Raw genomic sequence first — 26,542 nt, forward strand, 5'->3', positions numbered from 1 at the left:
TTTTTTCTTTTATAAGAAAACTTCTTAGAAGATTAGTCAGATTCACTGTCTCCAATTTCCCTCCTTTCAAATTCTCTGATAAGTAAATTGTGGTATATTTACACAATGGACTACCACAGAACAATGAAAATTTTGCACACAACAAAATAAGCCAGACACAGAAGAAAATATGCCAAAGGAACTCCACATATATAAAGTTCAAAGACAGGCTAAACGATACTATATTGTGTAACTACGCAAAGTTAAGGGATAGACCTATATAAAAATAAGGAACTGATCACCAAAAAAATCAGGATCATTGTTACAGAAGAGGGCCGAAATAGGAAAGAACACTCAGGGGCTTTGGAGGCACTGGCAGCAATGTTGTCATAAGGAGCCCTGGTGGTGCAGTGGTTAAAAGCTTGACAGCTAATCATAAGGTTGGCGGTTTGAATCCACCAGCAGCTCCTTGGAAACCCTATGGGGCAGTTCTACCCTGTTTTATAGGGTTGACTCGATGGCAACGGATTTCTTTTTTGGGGGGCTGCCATAAGGAGCTCTGGTAGTGCAGTGGTTAAAGAGCTTGGCTGCTAACCAAAATGTCAGCAGTTACAACCTACCAGCCACTCTGCTGGAGAAAGATGTGGCAGTCCACTTCCGTAAAGATGTACAGCCTTGGAAACCTGTTGGGGCAGTTCTACTCTGTCTTCTAGGGTTGCAATAAGTCAGAATCGACTGGACGGCAATGAGTTCTGGCTGCAGTGTGTAGAACGGAGACGAGAATGACAAGAATGAAAGCAGGGGGACCACTAGGAGGCTGGTGAAGTGGTCTACGGGGAGAAAATGGGGGCCTGGACTGAGGTAATGGGAGCAGAGATGGAGGAAGTGCACAGAGATGAGATGACATTGGGGGGAGGCAAGATAAAGAGAGACAGAAAATGATGGTGCCTAGGTTGTTGGCTTCAATAGTTGGAAAGATGAAGGTTCCATTTCCTCAGATATGAAGAACAGGGGGATATTGGCTGAGGGGCAGGGGAAATAAACAGTTGCAATGTAGACTTAAGTTTGAGGTGCCTTTGAGACACCCAAATAGAGAGGTCAGGTGGGCAGCTGAAGTTCAGAGGAGAGGTCTGAGCTGGTGATATAAACTGGGAGGTCTTCAGGGTACTCATGGTGTCAAAGCCTAGAGACTGAGTTCATGCTGTGTGTCTTCTCCCCAGACACACCCACAGCAGCCTGGACCTGGCCGGACACCTGACTTAAGCCTGAATGATCAGATTTTCCCTTCCATAATTTGGCTGTTTTGGGTGTGGGCTTAGTTAGCTAGCTAGTTATTGTCGAGTTGGCTCTGACCCATGGCGACCTTATGTACAACAGAAAGAAATGCTGCCCAGTCCTGCAGCATCCTCACAATCACCAATATGTTCTACTCCATCATTGTGGCTATTGTGCCACTCCGTCACACCAAGGTTTACCCTCACCCTCGTTGGCCCTCTACTTCACCAAACACAATGTCCTCTCATAGCAATTGATACTTCCTTACAATGTGTCCAAAGCAAGCAAGTCGAACAACATTCTGTTGTTACCCATAAGGTTTTCATTGACTAATTTTCAGAAGTAGATCACCAACTCTTGCTTCCTAGTCCATCCTAGTCTGGAAGTGCCATTGAAACTTGTCCTGTGGGGGACTCTGTTGATATTTGAAATACTGGTGGCATAGCTTGCAGCATCGCAGCAAAATGCAAGCCACCACAGTCTGACAGACTGACAGACGAGTGGTCATGATGTGGGCTAGGGGAGGGGAAGTGACCTTCAGGAATCATATAAGTCTGCTCAGGAGCTGGGGGAAGCCATGATCCATCTGAGGGCTGAGGAGCAGAGGAAGCCGGGCTACAGGAGGGGAGTGAGTACCAACAGCAGGGGGACACAAGAGACCCCAGCTTAGGGTCTCCAGCCTCTCCTGGTGCCAGCAGCATCCTTACCTTGCCCTTGGGTGTTTGGAGATACCATTCCAGGCCAGGACTAGCTCTCCAAGTATTAACCTGGTCATTCTCTGTGTTTTCTGCCCCTTCTTTTCCCTCACTCAATTCCTGAAGGTCTTTTTCCCCTCAGCCAGTCCACATAATTATGGATGTTTATGCATAAACTTCGATATCCTAGGCATCAGCAATCTGAAATGGACTGGTATCGGTCATTTTGAATCAGACAATTGTATAGTCTACTATGCCAGGAATGACAACTTGAAGAGGCATGGCATTGCACTGATCATCAAAAAGAACATTTCAAGATCTATCCTGAAGTACAACACTGTCAGTGATAGGATAATACCTATATGCTTATAAGGAAGACCAGTTAATACGACCATTATTCAAATTTATGCACCAACCACTAAGGCCAAAGATGAAGAAATTGAAGATTTTTACCAACCTTCGCAGTCTGAAATTGATCAAACATGCCATCAGGATGCACTGATAATCACTGGTGATTGGAACGGGAAAGTTGGAAACAAATAACAAGGAACAGTAGTTGGAAAATATGGCCTTGGAAAGAGAAATGATGCCAGAGATGGCATGATAGAATTTTGCAAGACCAACAACTTCTTCCCTGCAAATACCTTTTTTCAGCAACATAAATGGCAACTATGCACATGGACCTCGCCAGATAGAATACACAGGAATCAAATAGACTGTATCTGAGGAAACAGATGATGGAAAAGCTCAGTATCATCAGTCAGAACAAGGTCAGGGGCCGACTGCGGATCAGACCATCAATTACTCATATGCAAGTTCAAGTTGAAACTGAAGAAAATTAGAACAAGTCCACAAGAGCCAAAATATGACTGTGAATATGTCCCACCTTAATGTAGAGACCATCTCAAGAATAGACTTGACTCGCTGGACACTAATGACTGAAGACCAGACTAGCTGTGGAATGACATCAAGGACATCATACATGAAGAAAGGAAGAGGTCATTAAAAAGACAGGAGAGAAAGTAAAGACCTAAACGGATGTCAGAAGAGACTCTAAAACTTGCTCTCCAACATCAAGTAGCTAAAGCAAAGGAAAAAATGACAAAGTAAAAAAGCTGAATGGAAGATTTTTCAAAGGTGGGCTCGAGAAGACAAAGTACTATGATGACATGTGCAAAGACCTGGAGACAGAAAACCAAAAAGGAAGAACACGCTCTGCATTTCTGAAGCTAAAAGAACTGAAGAAAAAAAGTCAAGCCTCTAGTTGTAACAGTGAAGGATTCTATGGGGGAAATATTGAATGACGCAGGAAGCATCAAAAGAAGATGGAAGGAATACACAGAATCACTATACCAAAAAGAACTGGTCGACGTTCAACGATTTCAGGAGATAACATATGATCAGGAACTGATGGTACTGAAGGAAGAAGCCCAAGCTGCACTGAAGGCATTGGTGAAAAAAACAAGGAATCGACAGAACACCAACTGAGATGTTTCAACAAACGGATGCAGCACTGGAAGTGCTCACTTGCCTTTGCCGAGAAATTTGGAAGACAGCTACCTGGCCAACCAACTCAAAGAGATCCGTATTTATGCCTATTCCCAAAAAAGGTGATCCCATCAAATGTGGAAATTATCGAACAATATTATTAATATCACACCCAAATAAAATTTTGCCGAAGATCATTCAAAAGCGGCTGTAGCAGCGTATCAACAGGGAACTGTCAGAAATTCAAGCCACACTTAGAAGAGGATGTGGAACCAAGGATATCATTGCTGATGTCAGATGCATCCTGGCTGAAAGTAGAGAAAGCCAGAAAGATGTTTACTTGTGTTTCGTTGACTATGCTAAGACATTCGACTACGTGGATCATAACAAATTATGGATAACATTGGGGAGAATGGGAATTCCGGAACACTTAATCGTGCTCATGAGGAATCTGTACATGGATCAAGAGGGAGTCAGTCATTCGAACAGAACAAGGGGATACTGCATGGTTTAAAGTCAGGAAAGGTGTGTGTCAGGTTTGTATCCTTTCACCATACTTATTCCAATCTGTACACTGAGCAAACGCTTCAAGAAGCTGGACTATACGAAGGAGAACGAGGCATCAGGATTGGAGGAAGACTCATGAGCAACCTGCGTTATGCAAATGACACAACCTTGCTTGCTGAAAGTGAAGAGGACTTGAAGCATTTATTGATGAAGATCAAGGACCCCAGCCTTTAGTATGGATTACATCTCAACATAAAGAAAACAAAAATCCTCACAACTGGACCAATAAGTAACATCATGATAAATGGAGAAAAGACTGAGGTTGTCAAGGATTTCATTTTACTTGGATCCAAAATTAACACCCATGGAAGCAACAGTCAAGAAATCAAACTACACATTGCATTGGGCAAATCGGCTGCAAAAGACCTCTTTAAAGAATTGAAAAGCAAATATGTCACCTTGAGGACTAACTCGTGCCTGACCCAAGCCAGGATGTTTTCAATTGCCTCATATGCACTCGAAAGCTGGACAATGAATAAAAAAGACTGAAGAAGAATTGACACTTTTGAATTGTGATGTTGGCGAAGAGTATTGAATATACCATGGTCTGCCAAAAGCATGAACAAATCTGTCTTGGAAGAAGTACAACCAGAATGCTCCTTAAAAGCAAGGATGGCAAGACTAAGTCTCACTTAGTTTGGACCTGTTATCAGGAGGGATCAGTCCCTGGAGAAAGACATCATGCTTGGCAAAGTAGAGGGTCAGCGAAAAAGAGGAAGACCCTCAACGAGATGGATTGACACAGTGGCTGCAAGAATGGGCTCAAACATGGCAACAATTGTGAGGATGGCACAGGACCAAACAGTGCTTTGTTCTGTTGTGCACAGGGTCGCTATGAGTTGGAACTGACTCGATGGCACCTAACAACAGTCCACATCAAAGCATATTCAAAGAATCAAACACAGTCTAGCTGTTTCTACTAATATCTAGAGAAAACCCAATAGCCCATCAACTTGGATAAATAAAATTGTAGTGCGTAAATATAATAGAATAAATTCAGTAATGAAAATGAACAAACTACTGCTACAGGCAACAGCATGGCTAAATTTCATCAAAGTAATGTTGAGCCGGAAACATAGACACACCAGACTTCATACTATAATTCCAGTAATTTAAAAACAGGTAAAGATATGGAGATAGAGGTCAGGGCAGAAGTTGGCTTTTGTTTAGTGAGAGTAATTAAAGGAGGTTTCTTGCCTGCCAATATGGTTCTATTTCTTCATGTGAGTGATGATTGCATAGATGTGTTCACTTTAGGAAAGTTTGCCAAATTGTATAGTTTGAGGTACTTCAGGAAGGTTGTTTTAAGAATAATCGCAATAAAGTCATGTGTTTTTTAAAAAAGCAGTCTAGAATACACCAAGAGTGTGACTCAGGTTCCGACTTACAGTGACCCTGTAGGACAGAACTGCCCCATAGGGCTTCCAATGCTCTAAATCTTCACTGAAGCAGATTGCCACATGTTTCTCCCACGGAGTGTCTCTTGGGTTCAAACAGCTGACCTTCCGGTTAGCAGCTGAGTGCTTAATCACCACACGACCAGCACTGCATAAAAGTTCTGGTCTCCCCAAAATGGCTGTACCATTCTGCATTCCCACCAGCAGTACATAAGAGTTCCAATTTCCCCGAAGCCTCTCCAGTTATTTTCTGTTTTATTGATTCCTGCCAGCAATGCTGGGGTGAGATGGTATCTCATTGTGGTTTTGATTTGCATTTCTCTGATATCTAGAGATCTTGAGCATTTCCTCATGTGTCTGTTGGCCGCTTGAACGTCTTCTTTGGTGAAGTATTTGTTCATACCCTTTGCCCATTTTTTACTCGGATCGTTTGTCTTTTTGTTGTGGAGGTGTTGGATTTTCTTGCAGGTTTTAGAGGTTAGGACTTTGGTGAAGACTTTTGATGAGCGTAAGTGTTTAATTTTCAGAAGATCCCAGTTATCTAGCTTATCCTCTGGAGCTTGTGTGCTATTGGTTGTGATTTGTATCCTGTTAATGCTGTGTATTAGGACCTCTAGTGTTGATCCTATTTTTTCTTCTATGAACTTCTTAGTTTTTGGCTTTATATTTAGGTCTTTGATCCATTTTGAGTTACTTTTTGTATATAGTGTGAGATATGGGTCCTGTTTCATTTTTTTGCAGAGGGACATCCAGTTTTGCCAGCACCATTTTTTTTGAAAAAAAGACTGTCTTTTCCCCATTTGACGGACTTTGGGCCCTTGTCAAAGCTCAGGTGACCATAGGTGGATGGATTTACATCTGGGTTCTTAATTCTGTTCTGTTGGTCAGTGTATCTGTCATTGTACTAGTACCAGGCTGTTTTGACTACTGTAGCTGTATAATAGGTTCTGAGGTCAGGTAGTGCAAGCCCTCCTATTTTATTCTTCTTCGGTACTGCTTTACTTATCCAGGGCCTCTTCCCTTTCCATATATAAAGTTAATGATAAATTTTTCCATCTCTTTAAAGAATGTTCTTAGTATTCGGATTGGTATTGCATTGTATTTGTAAATTCCTTTGGGTGGAATTGTCATTTTCACAATGTTGAGTCTACCTATCCATGAGCATGGTATGTTTTTCCATTTATGTAGATTTCTTTCGGTGTTTTTCAGTACTGTTTTGTAGTTTTCTTTGTGTAGGTCTTTTACATCCCTGGTTAGATCTATTTCCAAATATTTTATTTAAAAAGGCTATTATAAATGGTATTGTTTTCCTGACTTCCTTTTCATTTTCTCATTATTGGTGTATAGGAATCCAACTGATTTTTGTATGTTGATCTTGTATCCTGCTACTCTGCTGAATCTTTCTGTTAGTTCCAGTAGTTTTCTGGTGGAGGCTTTTGAATTTTCTAAGTATACTATCATATCATCCACAAATAGAGACAGTTTTACCTTTTCATTACCAGTTTGGATGCCCTTTATTTCTGTTTCTTGCCTTATCGCTCTAGCTAAGACTTCCAACACAATGTTAAATAGAAGTGGTGATAAAGGGCATCCTTGTCTTGTTCCTGTTCTCAAGGGGAATGTTTTCAGCCTCTCTCCATTGAGAACGATGTTGGCCTTTGGTTTCGCATAGATGCCCTTTATTATGTTGAGAAATTTCCCTTCTGTAACAATTTTGTTGAAAGTTTTTATCAGGAATGGGTGTTGGACTTTGTCAAATGCCTTTTCTGCATCAGTTGAGATGGTCATGTGATTCTTTTCTTTCCTTTTATTTCTGTGGTGGATTACTTTGATTGATTTTCTTTAATGTTGAACCATCCTTGCATACCTGGTATGAATCCTACTTGGTCATGGTGTATTATTTTTTTGTTACGATGCTGAATTCTATTGGCTAGAATTTTGTTGAGAATTTTTGCATCTGTAGTCATGAGACATATCAGCCTGTAATGTTCTTTTTTGTGGTGTCTTTACCTGGTTTTGGTTATTGGGGTTATGCTGGCTTCATAGAATGAATTTGGAAGTATTGCTTCCTTTTCTATGTTCTGAAATAGTTTGAGTAGTACTGGTGTAAGCTCTTCACTGAATGTTTGGTAGAATTCGCCAGTGAAGCCATCTGGGCCAGGGCTTTTTTTGGTTGGGAGTTTTTTTTAAAATTACCTTTTGAATCTCTTATTACGGGTCTGTTTAGATTTTCATTTTGTGTTAGTTTGGGTAGGTAGTGTGTCTCTAGACATTCTTCCATTCCCTCTAGGTTTTCAAATATGTTGGAGTATAGTTTTTCATAGTACTCTGTTGTGATCCTTTTTATTTCAGTTGGGTCTGTACTAATGTCCCCCATTTCATTTCTTATTTGGGTTATTTGCATACTCTCCTGTTTTTCTTTTGTCTGTTTGGCCAGTGGTTTGTCAATTTTGTTGATCCTTTCAAAGAACCAACTTTTGGTTTTGTTGATCCTTTCTATTGTTTTTCTAGTCTCTATTTCATTTATTTCTGCTCTGATCTTTATTATTTCCTTTCTTCTGGTGGCTGTGGGCTTCTTTTGCTGTTCTCTTTCTATTTGTTCAAGTCGTGTAACTAATGTTTTGATTTTGTCCCTTTCTTCTTTTTTGATGTGTGCATCTATTGCTGTAAATTGACCTCTGAGGACTGCCTTCAGTGTGTCCCAAAGGTTTTGGTATGATGTGTTTTCATTCTCATTTGATTCTAGGAACTTTTTTATTCCATCTTTGATTTCTTCCATTACCCAGTTGTTTTTAAGCAGGGTGTTATTCAGTTTCCACGTAATTGATTTTTTTTCCCTTACTCTTCCTGTTGCTAATTTCTACTTTGATGGCACTGTGGTCAGAGAAGATACTTTGTATTATCTCAGTGTTTTGGATTTTGTTGACGGTTGCTCTGTGGCCTAAGATGTGGTCTATTCTGGAGAACATTCCATGCTCATTGCAAAAGAATGTGTACTTTGCAGCTGTTGGGTGGAGTGTTCTATATACGTCTATGAGGTCAAGTTGGCTGATTGTGCTATTTAGCTGTTCTGTATCTTTGCTGAGTTTCTTTCTAGATGTTCTGTCCTTTACTGAGAGTGGTGTGCTGAAGTCTCCCACTATTATCGTGGGGCTGTCAACTTCTGTTTTTAGTGCTGTTAGAGTTTTTTTTTTAGAGTTTGTTTTATGTATTTTGGAGCCTTGTCATTGGGCGTGTAGATGTTTATCATGGTTAAGTTTTCATGATGGATTGTCCCTTTAATTGTTATATAGTGCCCTTCTTTGTCTTTTCTGGTGGATTTTGTTTTAAAATCTATCTTATCTGAGATTAGTATTGCCATTTCTGCTCTTTTTTTGGTGGTTATTTGCTTGATATATTTTTTCCATCCTTTGATTTTTAATAAATTTACATCTTTGTTTCTAAGGTGTGTCTCTTGTAGACAGCATATTGATGGATCCTGTTTTTTTTAATCCATTCTGTCACTCTGCATCTCTTTATGGGTGTATTTAGGCCATTTATATTCATTGTAATTATTGATAGGTGTGAGTTTATTGCTGTCATTTGGTAGTGATATTTTTTGTGGTACCAACATTTTCTTTGTTCCTCTTGCTCTCCTATGCTGAGTTGCTTTTGTTTGTGAATTTCTTTCTCATTCCTTATGTTTTTGTAGATTTTGTTTTTATTGAGACTTTATGTTTTTCTTCTTTATTTTGATGAGTAGGTTTGTTAACTTTCTTTGTGGTTACCTTGAAATTTACCCTTATCTTCCTAGGTTTGAACCAGCCTATTATTACTTGGTATCATTTTGCCTTCTTCTCCATTAGAAAGTTCTATACCCATGCTGTTTATTCCCTCTTTTATTGCTCTGATGTTGTTGTCAATTACAGATTAACCTCTCTGGCTCCCTGTTGCAGTTGTTTTGGTTTCGGACAGTCCTTAAGAGTTCATTTCCTACATTGGTATCTGGCTGGTACAATCGTGCCTCCTAGATTCAGACTGTGGTCTGATGGTGTTTGTTCTCAGACTGAAGGACTCCCTTTAAAAATTCCTGTAAGTTTGGTTTGGTTTTTACATATTCCCTTAATTTCTGTTTATCTGGAAATATCCTAATTTCACCATCAAATTTGAACAAAATTTTGCAGGATATATTATTCTTGGCTGGCAATTTTTTCTTTCAAGGTTTTATATATGTCATCCTGTTGCCTTCTTTCCTGCGTGGTTTCTGCCGAATAATCAGAGCTTGGTCTTATTTTTTCTCCTTTGTATGTGACTTTTTGTTTTTCTCAAGCTGCTCACAGGATTTTTTGTCTTTGGTTTTAGCGAGTGTGATTATGATATGCCTTGGTGTTTTTCTTTTGGGCTGTATCCTATATATGGGGTTCATTGAGCACAATCATTTACACCACCCAGGGACTCCATCTGGGGCTTTGACAGAAGATTTTCTTTAGAAAAAGAATTCTATGGCATAACACACACCTTAAAAAAAAACTACAAACTGTCCGTTTTATGGATGAAGAAACTGAGGCGCTGAGTATGAAAGTGAGTTGTCCATGATGCCACAACAAGAGATTACATGCTGTTTGTTGATTCTTGTGCCTGTGCTTTTTCCAGAACAAGTTGGTGCCACTCCTCTACCCAGCCCTGCTGCCAGCCTGGGGTCATACGAAGGTTCAAAGCCTCTCAGGAGGGACAAAGACAGGTTAAGAGTGTGGATGGATGGGGGCTTGGGGGCCTGGGTAGCTTCATCAAGGGTTCAGGGCCTGAGGGACTTATCTCTGAAAGCAGCTAACAGTCAGATGACATGAAAAACACCAAACAGGTATGGGAATATGAAATCCCCTTGGGTCTTCAGTGTCAGTTCATGGTAATATTACGTTCTGTTCGCTGTAAATTAAAAGAATACAGCAATACACGTTATTTGCCTCGCCATATACATATATATTTGAAAGTACTGAATGCCCCCTGCTGCTGGAAGATAAGCATGCACAAAGAGGCTCACAAGGTCATTCATCAGATTTGTTCAGCAGTCCGGTCCCTGGAGCAGACTACTTTGGCTGTGCTACAGGTTTGGAGTAGAGGCAAGCATCCCAGACTGGTCCTCACACACCTTTTCAGCCCTTATTTTCTAGGGCTTAGCTCCTGTCATAGCATCAGGGCCGGAGCAGAGGGAGAGGAAGCACAGATTGTCTCACTCAGGGCAAGGTTGCAGCCTCTTTCAGTTGGTTATGCTGTTTCTTTGGCTAATTCAGCTTGGCCTCTATTACTTCTGGGTGGCTAACTCTCTTAGGGGGCATATATGAGAATTCTTGGGGCGTTTTGGGGGTGGAGCAACTGCCTACTGCCAAATTTTCTGACAGGGGAAATTTGGCTCTGCCTCAACTTTTTTAGCCCTCACCCTTTCAGTGGTTAAGAGCACTTTCTCTGGAGTAACACTGACCCATAGTTGAATCCCAAAAGTACTACTTATCCCCGTGTGACCATGGGCTAATAACTAAACCTCCCTGCATCTCAGTATCTTTATCTGTAAAATGGGGGTATGTGTTAGTGAGAGTTCATTAGGTAAAGCTACGAAAGAAACAATCCCAAATCTCTGTGTGTTCTAATAGCAAGGTTTATTTTTTTGCTCATGTGACATGTTAGATGTGGGCTGATGCAGGCTAACCAGGGCTCTGTTCCACATCTCTTCTTCCTTCCAAAACCCAGGCTCAAGGAGCAGCCCCATCTGGGATAGGCCATTCTCTTGACAGACGAAAAAGACCAAAGATCTGGTGGAAAAACAAGATGGCTCTTTATGCTTCTGCTCAGATATGGGAAAAGGCTCTTCTGCTCATATTCCATTGGCCAAAGCAAGTCACATGATCAAGCCTGACATAGGTGAGGGTGGAAAGGATACTCCTACTGGAGGTATTGTGGTTGCATGGCAACAGGTAGGGATGTATAATCAACAGAAAGAGGAAGTTAATAGTCAGGAATAACAATACCATCTACCACAGGATAATAAAAATATCTTCCTTAGGGTTATTGTGAGAATTAAATGAGGTGAAGCGTGACTAATGCTTAACACAGTATCCTACACTCAATAAGGGCTCAATAAATGTTAGTTGCTATTATTACATCCTGGTACTGCTGAGTGGTTAAGAGCTACGGATGCTAACCAAAATGTCAGCAGTTTGAACCCACCAGCCACTCCTTGGAAACACTATGGGACAGTTCTACTCTGTCCTATGGGGTCAGTATGAGTCAGAATCAACTCAGTGGCAACAGGCTTCTTTTTTTTTTTTTTGGTTTGATACTGCTGAGAGTTTTTGTCTTCACTAGACTGGGCTAAATCTCACTTGAGAGAAAAAAACGGGATTGTGATTTCTCCCCATATTTAACCAGCCTAATTTGAAGACAAAGCTTTGGAATAATGCAGACTCCTCATGGGGCAGATGATCAAAGACAAGTTACTTAACCTCTTCGAGCTTCTTGAGTCGTCCACCTGAAAATGGAGATCATTGGGTCTATGTTGTAGGCTTGTCACTAAGGCCAACTTATTCCAACATAGTAAGCGCTAAGTATTTATTGCGTTATTGAATATGGAATTTAGACTAATTACAAATATTCGGTGATCTGTCTGCAAGATGTGACTATAGCACACTGGCCTTTTCCAGCCTTGGGGTCTCAGCTCAAGTGTCACCTCCTCTGAGACCTTCCCTGACCACTGGATTTAAAATACCTCACCCACCTCCACTCACTTTTCCCTCATTCTTATAGTCTGGTTGCAGTTGATTCTGTCTCACTGTGGCCCCATGTGTTGTGCAGAATAGAACGGTTCTTCATAGGGTTTTTAAGACTGTGACATTTTGGAAGCAGATCGCCAGGCCTTTTGAGACACCTCTGGGTGAGTTCAAACTTCCAACCTACTGGTTAGTGTTTTGGTTAGTAGTCCAGCGCTTAGCCTTTTGTGCCACCCAGGGATATTGGTTTATTTGTTTACTGTCTCTGCCACCAGAAAGTTGCCCCTTGCCGTCTAGTTGATTCCAACTCCTAGCGACCCACTAGGACAGAGTAGAACTGTCCCATAAGGTTTCCAAGGCTGTAATCTTTGCGGAAGCAGATTGCCAGATCTTTCTCCAGCAGAGTGGCTGGTGGGCTTCCCCTGCCAACCTTTCCGTTATCTGCCAAGCACTGACCACTGAGCCACCAGGACTCTTTTTAACTCCAGGAAATCAGGGACCTTGTATCCTGTATTCCCACCCCCACTGTAGGCCTCAGAGCCCTGGTAGTGCAGTGGTTAAGCGTTGGGCTGCTAACCAAAAGATCGGCAGCTCCAATCCACCAGTTACTCTTCAGAAACCCTATGAGGCAGTTCTACTCCATCCTATAGGGTCGCTACGAGTCAGAATCGACTCCACGGCCATGGGTTTGGGTTGTGTTTTTTTGCCATGAGCCCCAGCATGCTACTCTGTAAAACGTAAAAAGGGGACTGAAGGCAAGCCGACTCAGCTGGGCGTCACGCCCCGCCCCACTCAGGGCCTGAGGTGTTTTCCACGCCTCGCTCCGCCTCTGTCGCTCACGTGGGTCGCAGTGGAGGCCACGCCCCTCAGAGGGCGGAGCCTCCACTGTTGTGCCGGCCGCGTGCTGGCCGTCATCTGCAGCAGGCGAGCCACGTCACACGCATCCAGGCCCTGCCCCCTGCCTTGTCCAGCCGCAGGCGGAAGAGGCGTGGCCAAGAGCGAGGCCCCCGCAGCTGCCGGCGCCGCCGCCTGAGCCGCCTGCAGGTGACTGCTCTCCTCCCCGCCGCTCAGGCAGCACGGAAGCCATTCTGTTTTGGGGTCCTCGCCGCCCTTCCACGTCTCCCGGAAGAGGTGGCAGGGCCGCGGTTGGTCCCAGAGGGGGTTCGCTCAGTCTGGGCCCGCTCCGGGCCGGATGCTGACGGGGGCGGCTCAGGAGGGCGTCGAGGCCTCTGTACAGCCGCTCCGGAGTCCCCAGGTGAGGCGGTGGCAAGGGCCCAGCGGACATGACAGGTCCGCTTGTGGGCGTTAACGGCCTCAGGTGCCGGGGGGCGTCGTCTCCGTCGGAGTCCCCCCGCCTGCTTCCGGACCGCCTTCGTCTTCACCCACCTGGGGGCTAGGGAAGGGGACGGGCAGCCCCGCTGCGCTTCAGCACGCCGTTCCCTACTCGCCCCCCGCTTTTCCCCTCCTGAGACTCGAATGAGGAGGGTGGGGGGCGGAGTGTGGCACCTGGCCCGCTGACTGGCTCCCTGGGACCCCCTGATTGGGCCTGACTCTCGACCCGCAGCCTCTCTCTGTGCTGACACCTGGCTTTCTAAGCCGGCCCTGCCACCGCCGTCTGCACACTCATCCCCATCCCGCGCGTACCCCCTGTGCACCCTCTCTTCCTTAGCCTTTCTCCACCTCCGTGTGGGCCATTGCCGGAGGCAGTGTCAGAGGAAATCCTTGAGGGCTTTGTACCTCCCAAGTCGGCTCGAGTTGTCCTTCGTGTTTGTCAGTGGGGCAAGTGCATTCCTTAATTACTTAGTAGTTGTTTAGTTCGGTAATCAGCGTTTAGGCGCAGGCTTTTGTTTTAAAGCCCTATTAACTTTATGGGAGGCAAGATATAAGGAATTATTAAGTGTATTTTGATTGCTTTATTAGGAAAGATAATTCGCTCCCAGTTACTACCATTGCTTACTTAGGAATAATACATTTCTGTGGAGTTTTGCAGATACAAAGCATTTCACCTCCATTTTCGTTTGAAATACACAAGCAGGCAACATTCCCATTTTGTAACGGGTTTCCCAAAACCAAACTAAACCAGTTGCTGTTAACCCAACTCATGGTGACCCCATGTGTGTCAGACTAAAACTGTGCTCCATAGGGTTTTCAGTGGCTTTTGGAAGTACGATTGCCAGGCCCTTCTTCCAAGGCACCTCTGGGTGGACTCGAACCACCAGCCTTTTGGTTCGCAGCCAAACACATTAACCATTTGCATCACCGTGTAATTTCTATGACAGATTTAGAGAATGAGTTTCTTGAGGTTACTCAGTTTCTCAGAGGCTAGTTGTGGGAGGTAGGGGTTAAAATTTGGTTTGAGGAGCTTGGCTAACTTAGATTTGAGTATCAACACTAATCCCTAAACTCTTGGCCCCTAAACCTTTTCCTATTTGTAAAAAAATGATATTGCTGCTTACCATATAGGTGTTTGTGAAAACTACTTGTGATAAAGGTAGTGTTTAGCGTCTGGAATATTTACACATGCCTCCTGGGCCTACTACATGCCAGGAATTCACTGATTAGCAAAACAGGGCCTTTAACCACTCTTCCTCCCTGTCCCCAATAGGGAGAGAGAGATCGGTATCGAGAAATAATAAAATACTACATAATAGTCTTGGTGGCGCAACACTCAGCTGCTAATCTAAAGGTTGGTTGTTCAAACCCACCCAGCAGCTCCACGGGAGAAAGGCCTGGTGATCTGCTCCCGTAAAGATTACAGCCTAGAAAGTCCTGTGGGGCAGTTCTACTCTGTCACGTGAGGTTGCTGTGAGTCAAAAATTGGCTCTAGGGCACCTAACAACAACTGCATAAAACGTGAAGAAGCTGTGAGAGAATAGAGAATGGTAGGACTTAATTTAGATCATGAAGGCCCTTGGAGCAGATAACATTCAAGTGAAGAGCAAGGAGTTAACCATGGAAGAGCGTCCCAGGTAAAAGGAACAATGTGTACATTTGACAAATGGTTGTTGACTTTTTTTACAGTGCATTTTTTTCTATTTCTGGAAAACGGATTACTTCGATTTATTGTAACACAGGAGAAGTACCCAGAGATACATAATTGAGTGAATGTCTGTGCAGTAATTTTTTTTTAATTCCAGACTTAGCTTAATGTACATGTAATAGGTGCTGAGTATTTAAATTACGGAAAATTCACTTTAGAAAAGCTACATTTGTGCATAGTTCAGTTACACGTAGTATTGCTGCAGTTTAAGATAATTTTTGTATTAACCAGAGGGAGAAGTCTTTTCAAGTTTTATCACCTTAGAACAGACTTCAGAGAATTGTTTTTATCTGGTTGTACTGGAATTCTGCTGTATTGATTATTTGGTATTTGGATGCTTTTGCTTCATTAAGATTTGCCATTTGTTGCAATAGTAATAAAAATAGTGGTCATTACAGTGACCTCAACCTGTTGCCATCTAGTCGATCATGACTCATAGCGACCCTATAGGACAGAGTAGAACTGCCCCATGGGGTTTTCAAGGCTGTCAGTCTCTATGGCGGCAGACTGCCACGTCTGCTTCTCCTGAGGGTGGGCTGGTGGGTTCAAACCGTTGACCTTTGAGTTAGGAGCCAAGTGTTCTAACCACTACACCAGCAGAGCTCCTTTAATGATGATAATCCCAAAACAAAAATAACAGCTGCTAAAATGAGTGCTCACTGTGTGCCAAGCATTTTGCAAAGTACTTCTTGTATGTTATTTCATCTCAAAAACAACTCTGCCAGGTTAGTACATTTATTTTTTGCATTTTCTAGATAAAGTTTCTCAACTTGACTTAAGTAGTTTGCTCTGGGTTACATAGCTGGTAAGAGATGGGGTTAGGATTTGAACCCGGGACTTTTGACTCTGCAGCTGGTTCTTAACTGCTGTACCCTGCTGTTAGGCCACACTGACTATTTTACGTCCTTTTTACAGGTTCACCAATAGGATTATTCTGCCACCAACATGTCTTGGTTTGCTGATCTTGCTGGGAAAGCAGAAGATCTTTTAAACCGGGTTGATCAAGGAGCTGCAACAGCTCTTAGTAGAAAAGAAAACGCTAGCAACGTCACATACAACAAAAATAACGACTATCCTGAACTTCGTCAGCAGAATGCAGAGTTGACTTATCAGACTGGATCTAGAGCTCCTTACATTTCTTCCGCAGCTGATAACATTAGAAATCCAAAGACCACCATCTTAGCTGGCACCGCAAATGTGAAAGCAGGCTCTAGGACACCAGCAGAGCCCTCTCATCCTGTTGAAAATGCATCCCTTCCCAGGCCTTCCTCCCAGTTTGTTCGAAGAAAAAAGTCAGAACCTGATGATGAACTGCTATTTGATTTTCTTAATAGTTCACAGAAGGAGCCTTCCGGGAAGGTGGAAATCAAAAAAGAAAGGGCCAAGACACCTGCATTTCAGACTTCTCGGACAGCCAGTGTCAGTTCTACAAACACCAACGTAACCACCATCAAAACCGTTGAAGAAAATTCTTCTGGGAGCCAAAGCCATGGTAGTCAATCCGTTCTCTGTTTCATTTAGAGTTAAGCAAATCGGATGTATCATCATGGCCCAAAAGCTTTCTGGTAGTGTTTCTCATCCACTGTTTCAGGACCCGTCCTCACTGGTGTAAGGGCAGGCTCTCTGCAGACGTGTGGTGCGAACGAGGGAGACAGCACTGAGTACCGCTAATCAATGTATAGTTACATAGGGACCTTAGGGTGTTGTCTGTCGGGAACTTTACCCAGCCCAGCTTCTAAAAAATGGTATCAGAATTGATTCTCTAAGATACTTTGTTTAAGATCCAAAAAAGGAGCTTTTGAAATCTGGAAGGAAACATGATCATATAATTTGGGATTTGGGACTATCTTAATTCATTTCTTTTTCCTTTGGGACGTAAAAGTGACAGGAAGCTGTATTTCACATATATTCTGGGTTTTGTGTGTGTGCGTGCGTTTTGGTCCCCCCAGCGGTAAAGCTGAGAGATTAAGCAACTTCAGATCCAGTTTTGTAAATTAAAATTAAAAATTGATCTGAGTTGAAGGCGTTGACCTAGCAAAGTAAGAGCTTAGAGCTGTGGTTTTCTTCGCTGTGAATCACCCCTACAAGTGCGTCTTCTCACATGCAGAAATGAGGTGAACACTATAATGTGACTGATCCAAGCACCTAAAAAGCATTTTAAAGTAGTACCAAAATAGATTTTTTGCAAGAATTCTTTATGAAGTTGATAATTAATGGATTAAGTTTTGTAGCTTCTTTCACTGTCTTGGCTTGTTAATAAATAAAATATGTCTTGTATCTTCAAGATAAAAAAAACGGTCTTTCAAGATCCAAATGCAAACCAAACACGTTGCTGTTGAGTCGATTCCAACTCAGTGATCCTATAGGACAGAGTAGAACTGCCCCATAGGGTTTCCAAGGCTGTCAGTCTTTACAGAAGCGGACCTCACACCTTCCAAAGTGCCGGTGCGGCTGGTGGATTCCAACTACTGACCTTTTGGTTAGAACTGAATGCTTAACCACTGCACCACCAAGGCTCCTCTTTCAAGATTGGAGCATGCGGTAGCAGTTGGTTAATATGTACGCACAGTCCTAGATTTCTTCTCAGTTATGTTTTAATTAATTATACAAACATTTATTGAGAATCTACTTGGTACTGTGATACAAAAGTGAATGAGAGAGTCTAGTGGTGAGACAGACATGTAAACAGATGAATTACGTAGGGTCCTAAATGCAGTCATTAACGTATGGTCAGATGCCATGGAAGCGTAGAGGAGGAAGGAACTGATTGCCTAAGGTGTTCAGGAAAAGATTCACAGAGGTGTTTGCCAGGTGAAAAAGGAGGGCTGGAGAGAACATCTCTCTGAATGAGAGAACAGACTCTAAAGGTAGAGTAGAAAAACGGTTGTAAGAAAGTTCTGAGGCTGTGAGTGAGTATGAAAGGAATAGTGATGAAGAAAATGAGGCCAGCAAGGAGAGCTGGGGCCTGTTTATGAAGGTTGTATACAGCTGTTTACTTGTTTAAATCCATTGTTTTTTCTTAAGGAGTGGTCCTGGAACAGCCTAAATTGGAACCACTTTTGTGATTAATGAAAAAAATGAATTACTGGGTACAGCCCCAGGCTCCTGAATCAGATTTCCTGGGGACAGAGCCAGGGCATCTGAGTTTTTTCATTCCCCAGGTTCTTGTTAGGCTAATTAAACCTGAAAGTGACTACCACAGGCAGTGAGGTGCTTATAGAGGTCTTTTAAGGCAAGAGTTGACATGAATTATTTTTCTAAGGAAAACAACTTGCATTTCATTGGGAAGCATGGACCAGAGGGAACCTGGTGGCAGGGAAATGAGCTAGAACCAGTTAAAATACATGGGAGTTAAAAAAATTAAATTTTGTTTCTCTACAGCAGTGGGTTTGTTGTGTTTTTTTTTTTTTTTTTGGTTTTTAGGGCAGTTTTATGTGGAGTCTGGTGGCACAGTGATTAAGAGCTCAGCTGCCAACCAAAAGGTCAGCAGTTTGAATCCACCAGCTGCTCCTTGGAGACCTTATGGGGTAGTTTTATTCTGTTCTATAGGGTCGATACGAGTCAGTATCAACTCGAGGGCAACAGGGTTTTTTTGTTTTGTTTTGGTTTGGTTTTTATACGGTTGCTGTGAGTCAGAATTGACCCGACGGCAACAAGGGGAGGGTTTCTCATCCTTGGTGCCTTTGACGTTTTGGGCTGGATATTTTTTACTGGGTTTTTAATCCTTGTTATAGGAGGCTTTCCTTTGCATTATTATATGGTCTTTAGCATCGTTCTTGGCTTATAATCCATTAGATGCCAGTAGCACTCCCAGTTGTGACAACCAGAAATGTCTACACACATTGCCAAATGTCCCTTGGCAATAAAATTGCCCTGGGTTGATAATCACTGCTGTAGGGAATATACCTACAAACCAAAATGGTTTTCTGAAGAACTTGTACGAGCTTATGGTCTCAGCCACCTGTGGGTAAGAATTCCTTTTGATCCCTCATTCTTACCAACATTTGATATTTTCAGTAAGTAGGTGAAATGGTTTGTCATTGTGATTTTTAAAAAAAAAATTTTCATTTTCCTCATTACTAATGAGGTTGAGCATCTTTTCATATCTTTGCCTGTTTAGGTTTCATCTGGGAAACCTGCTCACATCTTTTTTATTAATTTTCCATTGAATCATTTGTCTTTATTGATTCATAGGAATTCATTATGTATTTAGATGCTAATTCTTTCTTCTCTAGTGTGTACCCTGTTTTTGTTTTCTGGTCCTTATGATACATCAATGAACAGGAGTTCATGTAGATGAATTTGTCAGTCTTTGCCTGTATGGTTTGTGTTTTAGAAAATCTTTCCCTACTTTGAGATCATAGATATTTTCCTATATTATTTTCTGAAGGTTTTATAGTTTTGCCTTTCGTATTAAGATGTTTACCTGAAATTAGATTTTATGTGTGGGGTGAGGTAGACAGTCCTATTTTTTTCACACAGAAATCAGTAACCTCAGCATCATTTATTGGAAATACTGTCCTTTCCCCACGAAATTCAGCACCGCCTCTGTCATGTGTCAAGTATTTGTCTATATGTAGGTCTGTTTCTGGGCATTGATGCTGTTTCATGGCCTTATTTGCCTATCCTTGGGCCAGTGTGGAAACCCTGGTGGCATAGTGGTTAAGTGCTATGGCTGCTAACCAAAGGGTCCGCAGTTCGAATCCGCCAGGTGCTCCTTGGAAACTCTACAGGGCAGTTCTACTCTGTCCTATAGGGTCACTATGAGCAGGAATCGACGGCACTGGGTTTTTGGGGTTTTGGGCCAGTGCCACTCTGTCTTGCTATCTGATAGGGCAACATCTCCCACTTCGTTGTCTTTCTTCAAGAATGTGTTGGCTGTTCTTGGACTTTGCACTTTCGTATGCATTTTAGAATTTGTCAGGTTTCACCAAAATTCTGTTGGTCTTTTTGTTGGGAGTCCATTGGTTCTATATAGATCAGTTTGGTGAGAATCAGCAGCTTTACAGGATTGGTTTTTCTAATCTGTGAAGTGGTATAGTTTCAACTTAATTTTTAGTTGTCTTTCATTAAGATTCTGTTGTTTGCTACATTAAAATCTTGCCGTCTTTTTTGTTAAATTTATTCTTAGGTAATTTGCATTTTTTGAAGCTATTAGAAGTGATATCCTTTTAAATTTTTGCTGTTTATTGCTGGTATTTTGTCTTGTGTGTATGTGTATGACAATTTAGATAACACTTCTTAGTCTATTTTTCTGTGTATTTATTTAGATTGTCAAGAACACAATCATATCATCTGTGGATAGTGACAGTTCGGTTTCTTCTGAATCCTTTTATTGTTTTTTCAGATCCTTTTCTTGTCCTAACTGCATTGCTTAGGACCCGAAAGTAATTTTGTGTCTTGTTCCTTGTCTTAAAGGGACTTCTTTGACCTTAAACTATGACGTTTGCATTAGGTTTTTCATAGGTACTTGGTGGCGTAGTGGTTAAGTGCTGCAGCTGCTAACCAAAAGGCTGGCAGTTCAAATCCTCTCAGCGTTCTTTGGAAACTCTATGGGGCAGTTCTGCTCTGTCCTGTAGGGTCACTATGAGTCAGAATCGACTCGACGCAATGGGTTAGGTTTTTTTGGGTTGAGGAAGTTACCACGTATATCTAGTTTTAGTTTTATCATGTTGAATTTTTAACTGTGCTTTTTTTTTTTTGGTGACTGTTGAGGTGATTTTTCTTCTTTGATATATGAATGTGGTGTATCAAATCAATTGATTTTTTTCATGTAAAACCAAACTTTCAGTTTATTAATATTCTGTTTAGGCTTTTTGCATTTATTCCATAAGTGAGACTGATATGTAATATTGTTAAATTTTAGTATTACTGTCATGTCACCTTTATAATATTGTTGGGACTTGTCCCCTATTTTTTTATTCTTTTAATTAGTTGCTTTAAGATTGAGATTATTCGTTTCCTGAATGTTTGCTAGAATTTGCTGGTAAGGGCCCTGGGATATTCTTAGTCGAGGATTTTAACTATTGATTCAATTGGTTTTCCATTTCTTCTTGAATCCATTTTGGGTGAGTTATAACAGTATTTTTTTCTAGGAATTTATCTTACATACATTTGGGGGAATTATATTTCTTTTAGTGTCGTAAAAAAAAGTGAAGGTGTCACAGCTCTGTAACTTTTAACACAATCAGACATTATTCATTGATACCAGCCCTGTAGAAACCAAAGCTTGATCACCCACACTGCCTCGAGAATGTCAGCATCTGGCATATGTTGGCCCTGGCACTGTGCGAAATGCCTGTTTTTAAAAACAACTTTAATGAAGCATAACCGATGTACCGTAAACTACACATATTTAAAGTATACAATTTGATGGGTTTCAGCATCTCTAGTGTGTGCCTTTTCTACTTTGTTAATTTCTGGTCTTTGTTGTTAATTTCTGTTCTTTTGCTTTCTTTGGATTTATTTCCTTGTTTTTATAACTTTTTAAGGTGGATTCATAACTCATTAATTTTCTTTCGTCTTCTGAAGTTTGAATTTATAAGACTATAAATTTCCTTCTAAATACAGCCTTAGTATATCCCACAAGTTTGGATATGTACTTTCTTTTAAAACCTTTATTATAGAAATTTTAAATATACCAAAAAAATACAGCCTGATGAGCTCCAGTGTTACCTCTTACTCAGCTGTACGAGTCAACAGCTCATGGCCATTCTTGTTTCCCCTGTGCCTTCCTGTTTCCTATCCCTTTCTTTACCTTCACCCTCCACAGAGTTATTTTCAAGTAGATCACAGATATCCTGTCATTTCATCCATAAGTACTTCACTTTGTTACTCTAAAAGATAAAATCTTTAAAAGCAAACATAGTATCATCATCACCTAAAAAATACATTTCTCTGATATCAAGTCAGTGTTAAGATTTCCCTATTTCAAACAAGGTTCACACATTGCATTCAGTTGAGATAGCACTTAAGATTATTTTAATCTATAGGGTAGGCCAGCTTCTCTGTTTTTCTTGTACATTTACTTGTTGAATAAGCAGATACGTGTTTTTTAAAGTTATGGTTAAGTCCTGAATACTTTGTGATTTATTTGTGATTTGTTTGTTAATTATGCTTTTGAATCTTCTTTTTTCTTACTTTTTGCTTGCATGATCTAAAGCTTTTTGCAATCAATTAAAAGAGAAAAAAGCTTTATAAGGAATATTTAAAGCCTATATCAAGTAAATAGAATAGTAAGATGAACGCTCTGTATTCATCATTTAGCTTCAATATTAATCAACACTTCCATTCCTCATTCTACTAGATTTTTTTTTTATACTTATTTTTTTCTTTTGGGTAAAGTTTATGTATATGTTGAAATGCAAAATCTTCGTTATACAGACATGACTCTACACATAGCCTATGTAATGTAACCGACACCTCTGTTATGATCTAAGACATCTCCATCACTCCAGATAATTCCTCTTGTCCTTTCCCAGTTAATCTCCCAACCCCATTCCTGCAAGTAGCCGCTGTATTCATTTTTTTTTTTACCTTAGATTAATTTTTCACTTTTCTGAAACTTCATATAAGTGAAATCATACAGTATGTACCCTTCTGTGCCTGGCTTCATTTGTTCTGCATAATGGTAGTGAGATTCACCCATATTATTGTGTATATCAGCAGTTCTTTTTTATTGTTGTGTAATGTTCCGTTGGATGGCTATACTACAATTCTCTTTTATGAACATTGGGTTGTTACTAGTTTGGGGCTATTGTGAATAAAGCTGTTATTAACATTCTTGGACTACTGTTTTTATGAACAGATGTTTTTGTTTCTCTTGGATAAATCGTAGTGGAATTACTAGGTGCATATTTAACTTCATAAGGAATTGTGAAGTTAAACATATTCATACCATTTTATAGTCCCACCAACAGTGTATGGGCGTTCCAGTTGCTCCAAGTACTTGCTAACATTTGGTATTGTCTTTTTTAATTTTAGCTATTTTAGCAGGTGTGTATTAGTTCTCATTGTGGTTTTAATTTGCATTTCCCTGATCAGTAAAGATGTTGAAAACTTTTTCATATGCTTATTGATCATTTGTTTATCTTCCCTTGTAAAGTTTTTTACCCATACAGTTATTATTTTAGTTATTTTTATTACTTAGAAATAGCATATATTTAATTTTTTAAAGGAAAAAGTCTGTATTTGTATCACATTTAGTAACAAATTAAAAACAAGATGAGTCTGAATTAATGGATCTTTTTCTTTGGTTAAGGCATTTTAGATTCCAGTTTGGCATATAACAAATTGCTCTGACCTGTTATTACTGTCCTTGCTTTGAAACCCACAGTTACTCTTTTTTGTCTTCTCAATACTTTCGATGTTGAGACTTCCCCTTTTTTTTCAAAAACAGCTTGAAGACTTGCCCTTTTTTACCTGAACCCAACTCTTGAAACTGTCTTTGGTTTTCTCCTTCCCAGAGCTGTATTCTTGTATCTGTTCTTTACCGCCATTCATCTTGTGCATCCTGACTTGGAGGGTCCTTAGAAGTCAAAGGGCTCCATTTATGAGAATGAAATTTCATCAGAGGGAAGTCTATTGAGAATTGAACTTTACTTTTTACAGTATTTTGGCTAGAGCGGGCAACTTGAGCCAAAAGGCATTCCACCAAAGTAAGCTACTAATGTGTATGTGGTGAGCATGCGCGGGTAACAAAAATGTATTTTTTCCCCAGAAACGTCTAATAATACAGATGCTGGCCCTGAAGGCCAAGAGGATTCTTCAAAGGAAAATGCATCATCAAATGGTACCTGCACTGATCCCACTCCAACATCTAATGATGGCGGCAAATCACACGAACTTTCTAACCTTCGACTGGAGAATCAGCTCCTGAGGAATGAAGTTCAGTCTTTAAATCAAGAAATGGCCTCCTTACTTCAAAGATCCAAGGAAACTCAAGAAGGTAGAGTCTTACTTAAATTCTTCAGCATTAGGAATTTAACATTTCAAAAATAAACTAAAAACCTTGCATCTAAACTATTAGAAATGTTTTGATGAGACTTGTCAAATGGTGCTTCCATAGGAATAGGGCCAAGATTGGAAGTGGCACCCATCCTCCCATCAAACCGAAACATGGAACATTGGCTCGTTTGGTCATTCTTTAGGAACCACAAAATCTAAGAACTGAGAGGAACAGAACGTTAGTAATCATCGGGTTCATTTGATTTATTTGTCATGGACCTTTTGAGGAAAACCGTTCCATGAACCAAAGGTGGGACTAGACAGAAAGTAGTGGACACTATAGACGGGGTCACAGTATTACACTGCTCAGGGGACAGGAAGTACATGGAATACAGTTTGAATAGTGCCGTCTGGAATTGTGCAGTGAGGTGGCCCTGGGGTAGAAGAACCCCAGGGTTCCTCAGAAATGGGTAATTAAAAAGAAAATAATACTACGACTAACATGGTGTTGGGGAAATGTGTGACTGTATAAGTGTGACTGAGGAGAAGACAGAAGAAATCTCTGCCTTGATTCCTAAGGGTGATCAGGAGGAATGGGGGACATTGGGAAAAGTTTTGCTGAGGCATGGTTGGGGCCCAGAAGGGTGGAATAGGAAAAGCTTTAAGACTGCTAGGACTGGCTTAACTGCTGGAAAAACTTCACTTTCCCAGACTAATTTGGATATAGAAATGCAGCTTTTCCTGAGACCCTGTAAACTGGGCTTCAAGTTAAAAAAAAAAAAAAGTTGACGGCAACCTGCAGTTGCATTTGGTACAGGAGGGTGTGGAAATGTCGGTGCATTTTGAATGAAGCTGTACACGGCCCTTTCTACGCTGATGACCTGGGATAATGGACCAACATTTTTGGCAACATAAACTAGAAGAAACAGATTCTTCCCTGTGTTTATCTTTGGGTTTTGTGTTTGTTTGTTTTGCTCTTACTTGGGTGGTGGGAAGTATACATGACCTGCCTTTGATTTAGTTTGTGTTCTTCCCTTGTGGCTGGCAGAGCTGCACAAATCCATCCACCGTTTTAGTGTTGTTAGCTCCGTGCCACCTACGAGTGTGAGCTTCCAAGTGCTTTTTTATATATCTCTAGAAAAATCTCTAGAAAAAGCAGTATTTGTACATGAGCAACTAGGTTCATGTCCCCTTCCAACATGTTAACTGTAATGGAGGTGCGAATATTGGCCTGGAAATTTGAAGATATTTGTAAGCGCCTAGTTTTGGCAATAAGTACTAAAGGGACTGAAAGGAGAATCTGTGTGTGCCCCAAGAAAGTTGTGTTTGTTGCTTGTGTAGTGAAATTTCATTTTTTTGATAGAATTAAACAAAGCAAGAGCAAGAGTTGAAAAGTGGAACGTTGACCATTCAAAGAGTGATCGAATAACTAGAGAACTTCGAGCCCAAGTAGATGATCTGACTGAAGTGGTGGCTGCAAAGGACTCCCAGCTAGCAGTACTGAAAGTGCGGTTACAAGAAGCTGATCAGCTACTGAATGCCCGCACGGAGGCCTTAGAAGCCTTACAGAGTGAAAAATCGCGGTAACCGATCCTATTAATAATGAAAGAATGAGCTAGAATGTTTTTCTCTTTCCAAGACAAGTAATGGTAAACATTGTGGTATATTCTACTCTATGAAAATTTAGCTTTTGGTAATTTACAAGAAGGAAGTTTTATGTTTTGGTAGTGTTGGAAGTTTGTATAATTAAAAATAGCTGAAATTTCTATCTATATGGGATCAAATTGACAACAGCAACCTGAAAGGGTAGATAGGAAGCTTGGTGGCAGTGAGTTTATGTTAATGGCAGAGGAACAATTCAGTAAAGGAGGGTGAGCATGGTGGCACAACTTGAAGAATATAATCAGTGTCACTGAATTGTACATGTAGAAATGGTTGAATTAGTGTGTACTTTGCTGTGTGTATTTTCAGCAATTAAAATTTGTTCAAATTATTGTTGGAACCTTGTTAGCAAATTCTGAATTTAAAAATAATATTTAAATAACATAATGTCATTAATCTTTCAACGTATAACAAAGTGTGCTGTGTGCTAATATTTTGATGCTTCAGAAATATAGATTAAAACCTCTGCTGTCATGCCAATTCCAACTCATGGTGACCCTATAAGATGGAGTACAACTGCCCCATAGGGTTCCCAAGGCTGTAATCTTTACAAAAGCAGATTTCTGCATCTTTCTCCCACAGAGCAGCTGGTGGTTTTGAACCATTGACCTTTTGGTTAGCAGCTGAGTGCTTAACCACTGCACTGCAAGCACTTCTTAAAATATAGATTACATCACTTTAAAAAAGAAAAAGATTGCCCTAAGACTGTTCTAGTCAAACCGTCTTTTTCGTGCTAACATGGCAATGTTCTAA

General features: G+C 40.9%; 1 protein-coding gene across 2 annotated transcripts in view; it reads left to right on the forward strand.

Moving 5' to 3' along the window:
• Positions 1–13,177: 13,177 nt before the first annotated feature.
• GOLGA5 (golgin A5) overlaps positions 13,178–26,542 on the forward strand; it is a 38,106-nt gene continuing 24,741 nt past the window's right edge. Inside the window, exons 1-4 of one of the 2 annotated variants that reach the window (XM_049898137.1) lie at positions 13,178–13,396; positions 16,097–16,673; positions 23,901–24,128; positions 25,491–25,710. In XM_049898137.1, the coding sequence (XP_049754094.1) occupies positions 16,127–16,673; positions 23,901–24,128; positions 25,491–25,710 (995 nt within the window). In that variant the 5' untranslated portion in view covers positions 13,178–13,396; positions 16,097–16,126. Of the gene's footprint in view, positions 13,397–14,055; positions 15,111–16,096; positions 16,674–23,900; positions 24,129–25,490; positions 25,711–26,542 lie in introns of those variants that run through there. The other variant, XM_049898138.1, reaches the window with a different exon arrangement.

The sequence above is a fragment of the Elephas maximus genome, chromosome 10 (genome assembly GCF_024166365.1).
Source record: "Elephas maximus indicus isolate mEleMax1 chromosome 10, mEleMax1 primary haplotype, whole genome shotgun sequence".
NCBI lineage: Eukaryota > Metazoa > Chordata > Mammalia > Proboscidea > Elephantidae > Elephas > Elephas maximus.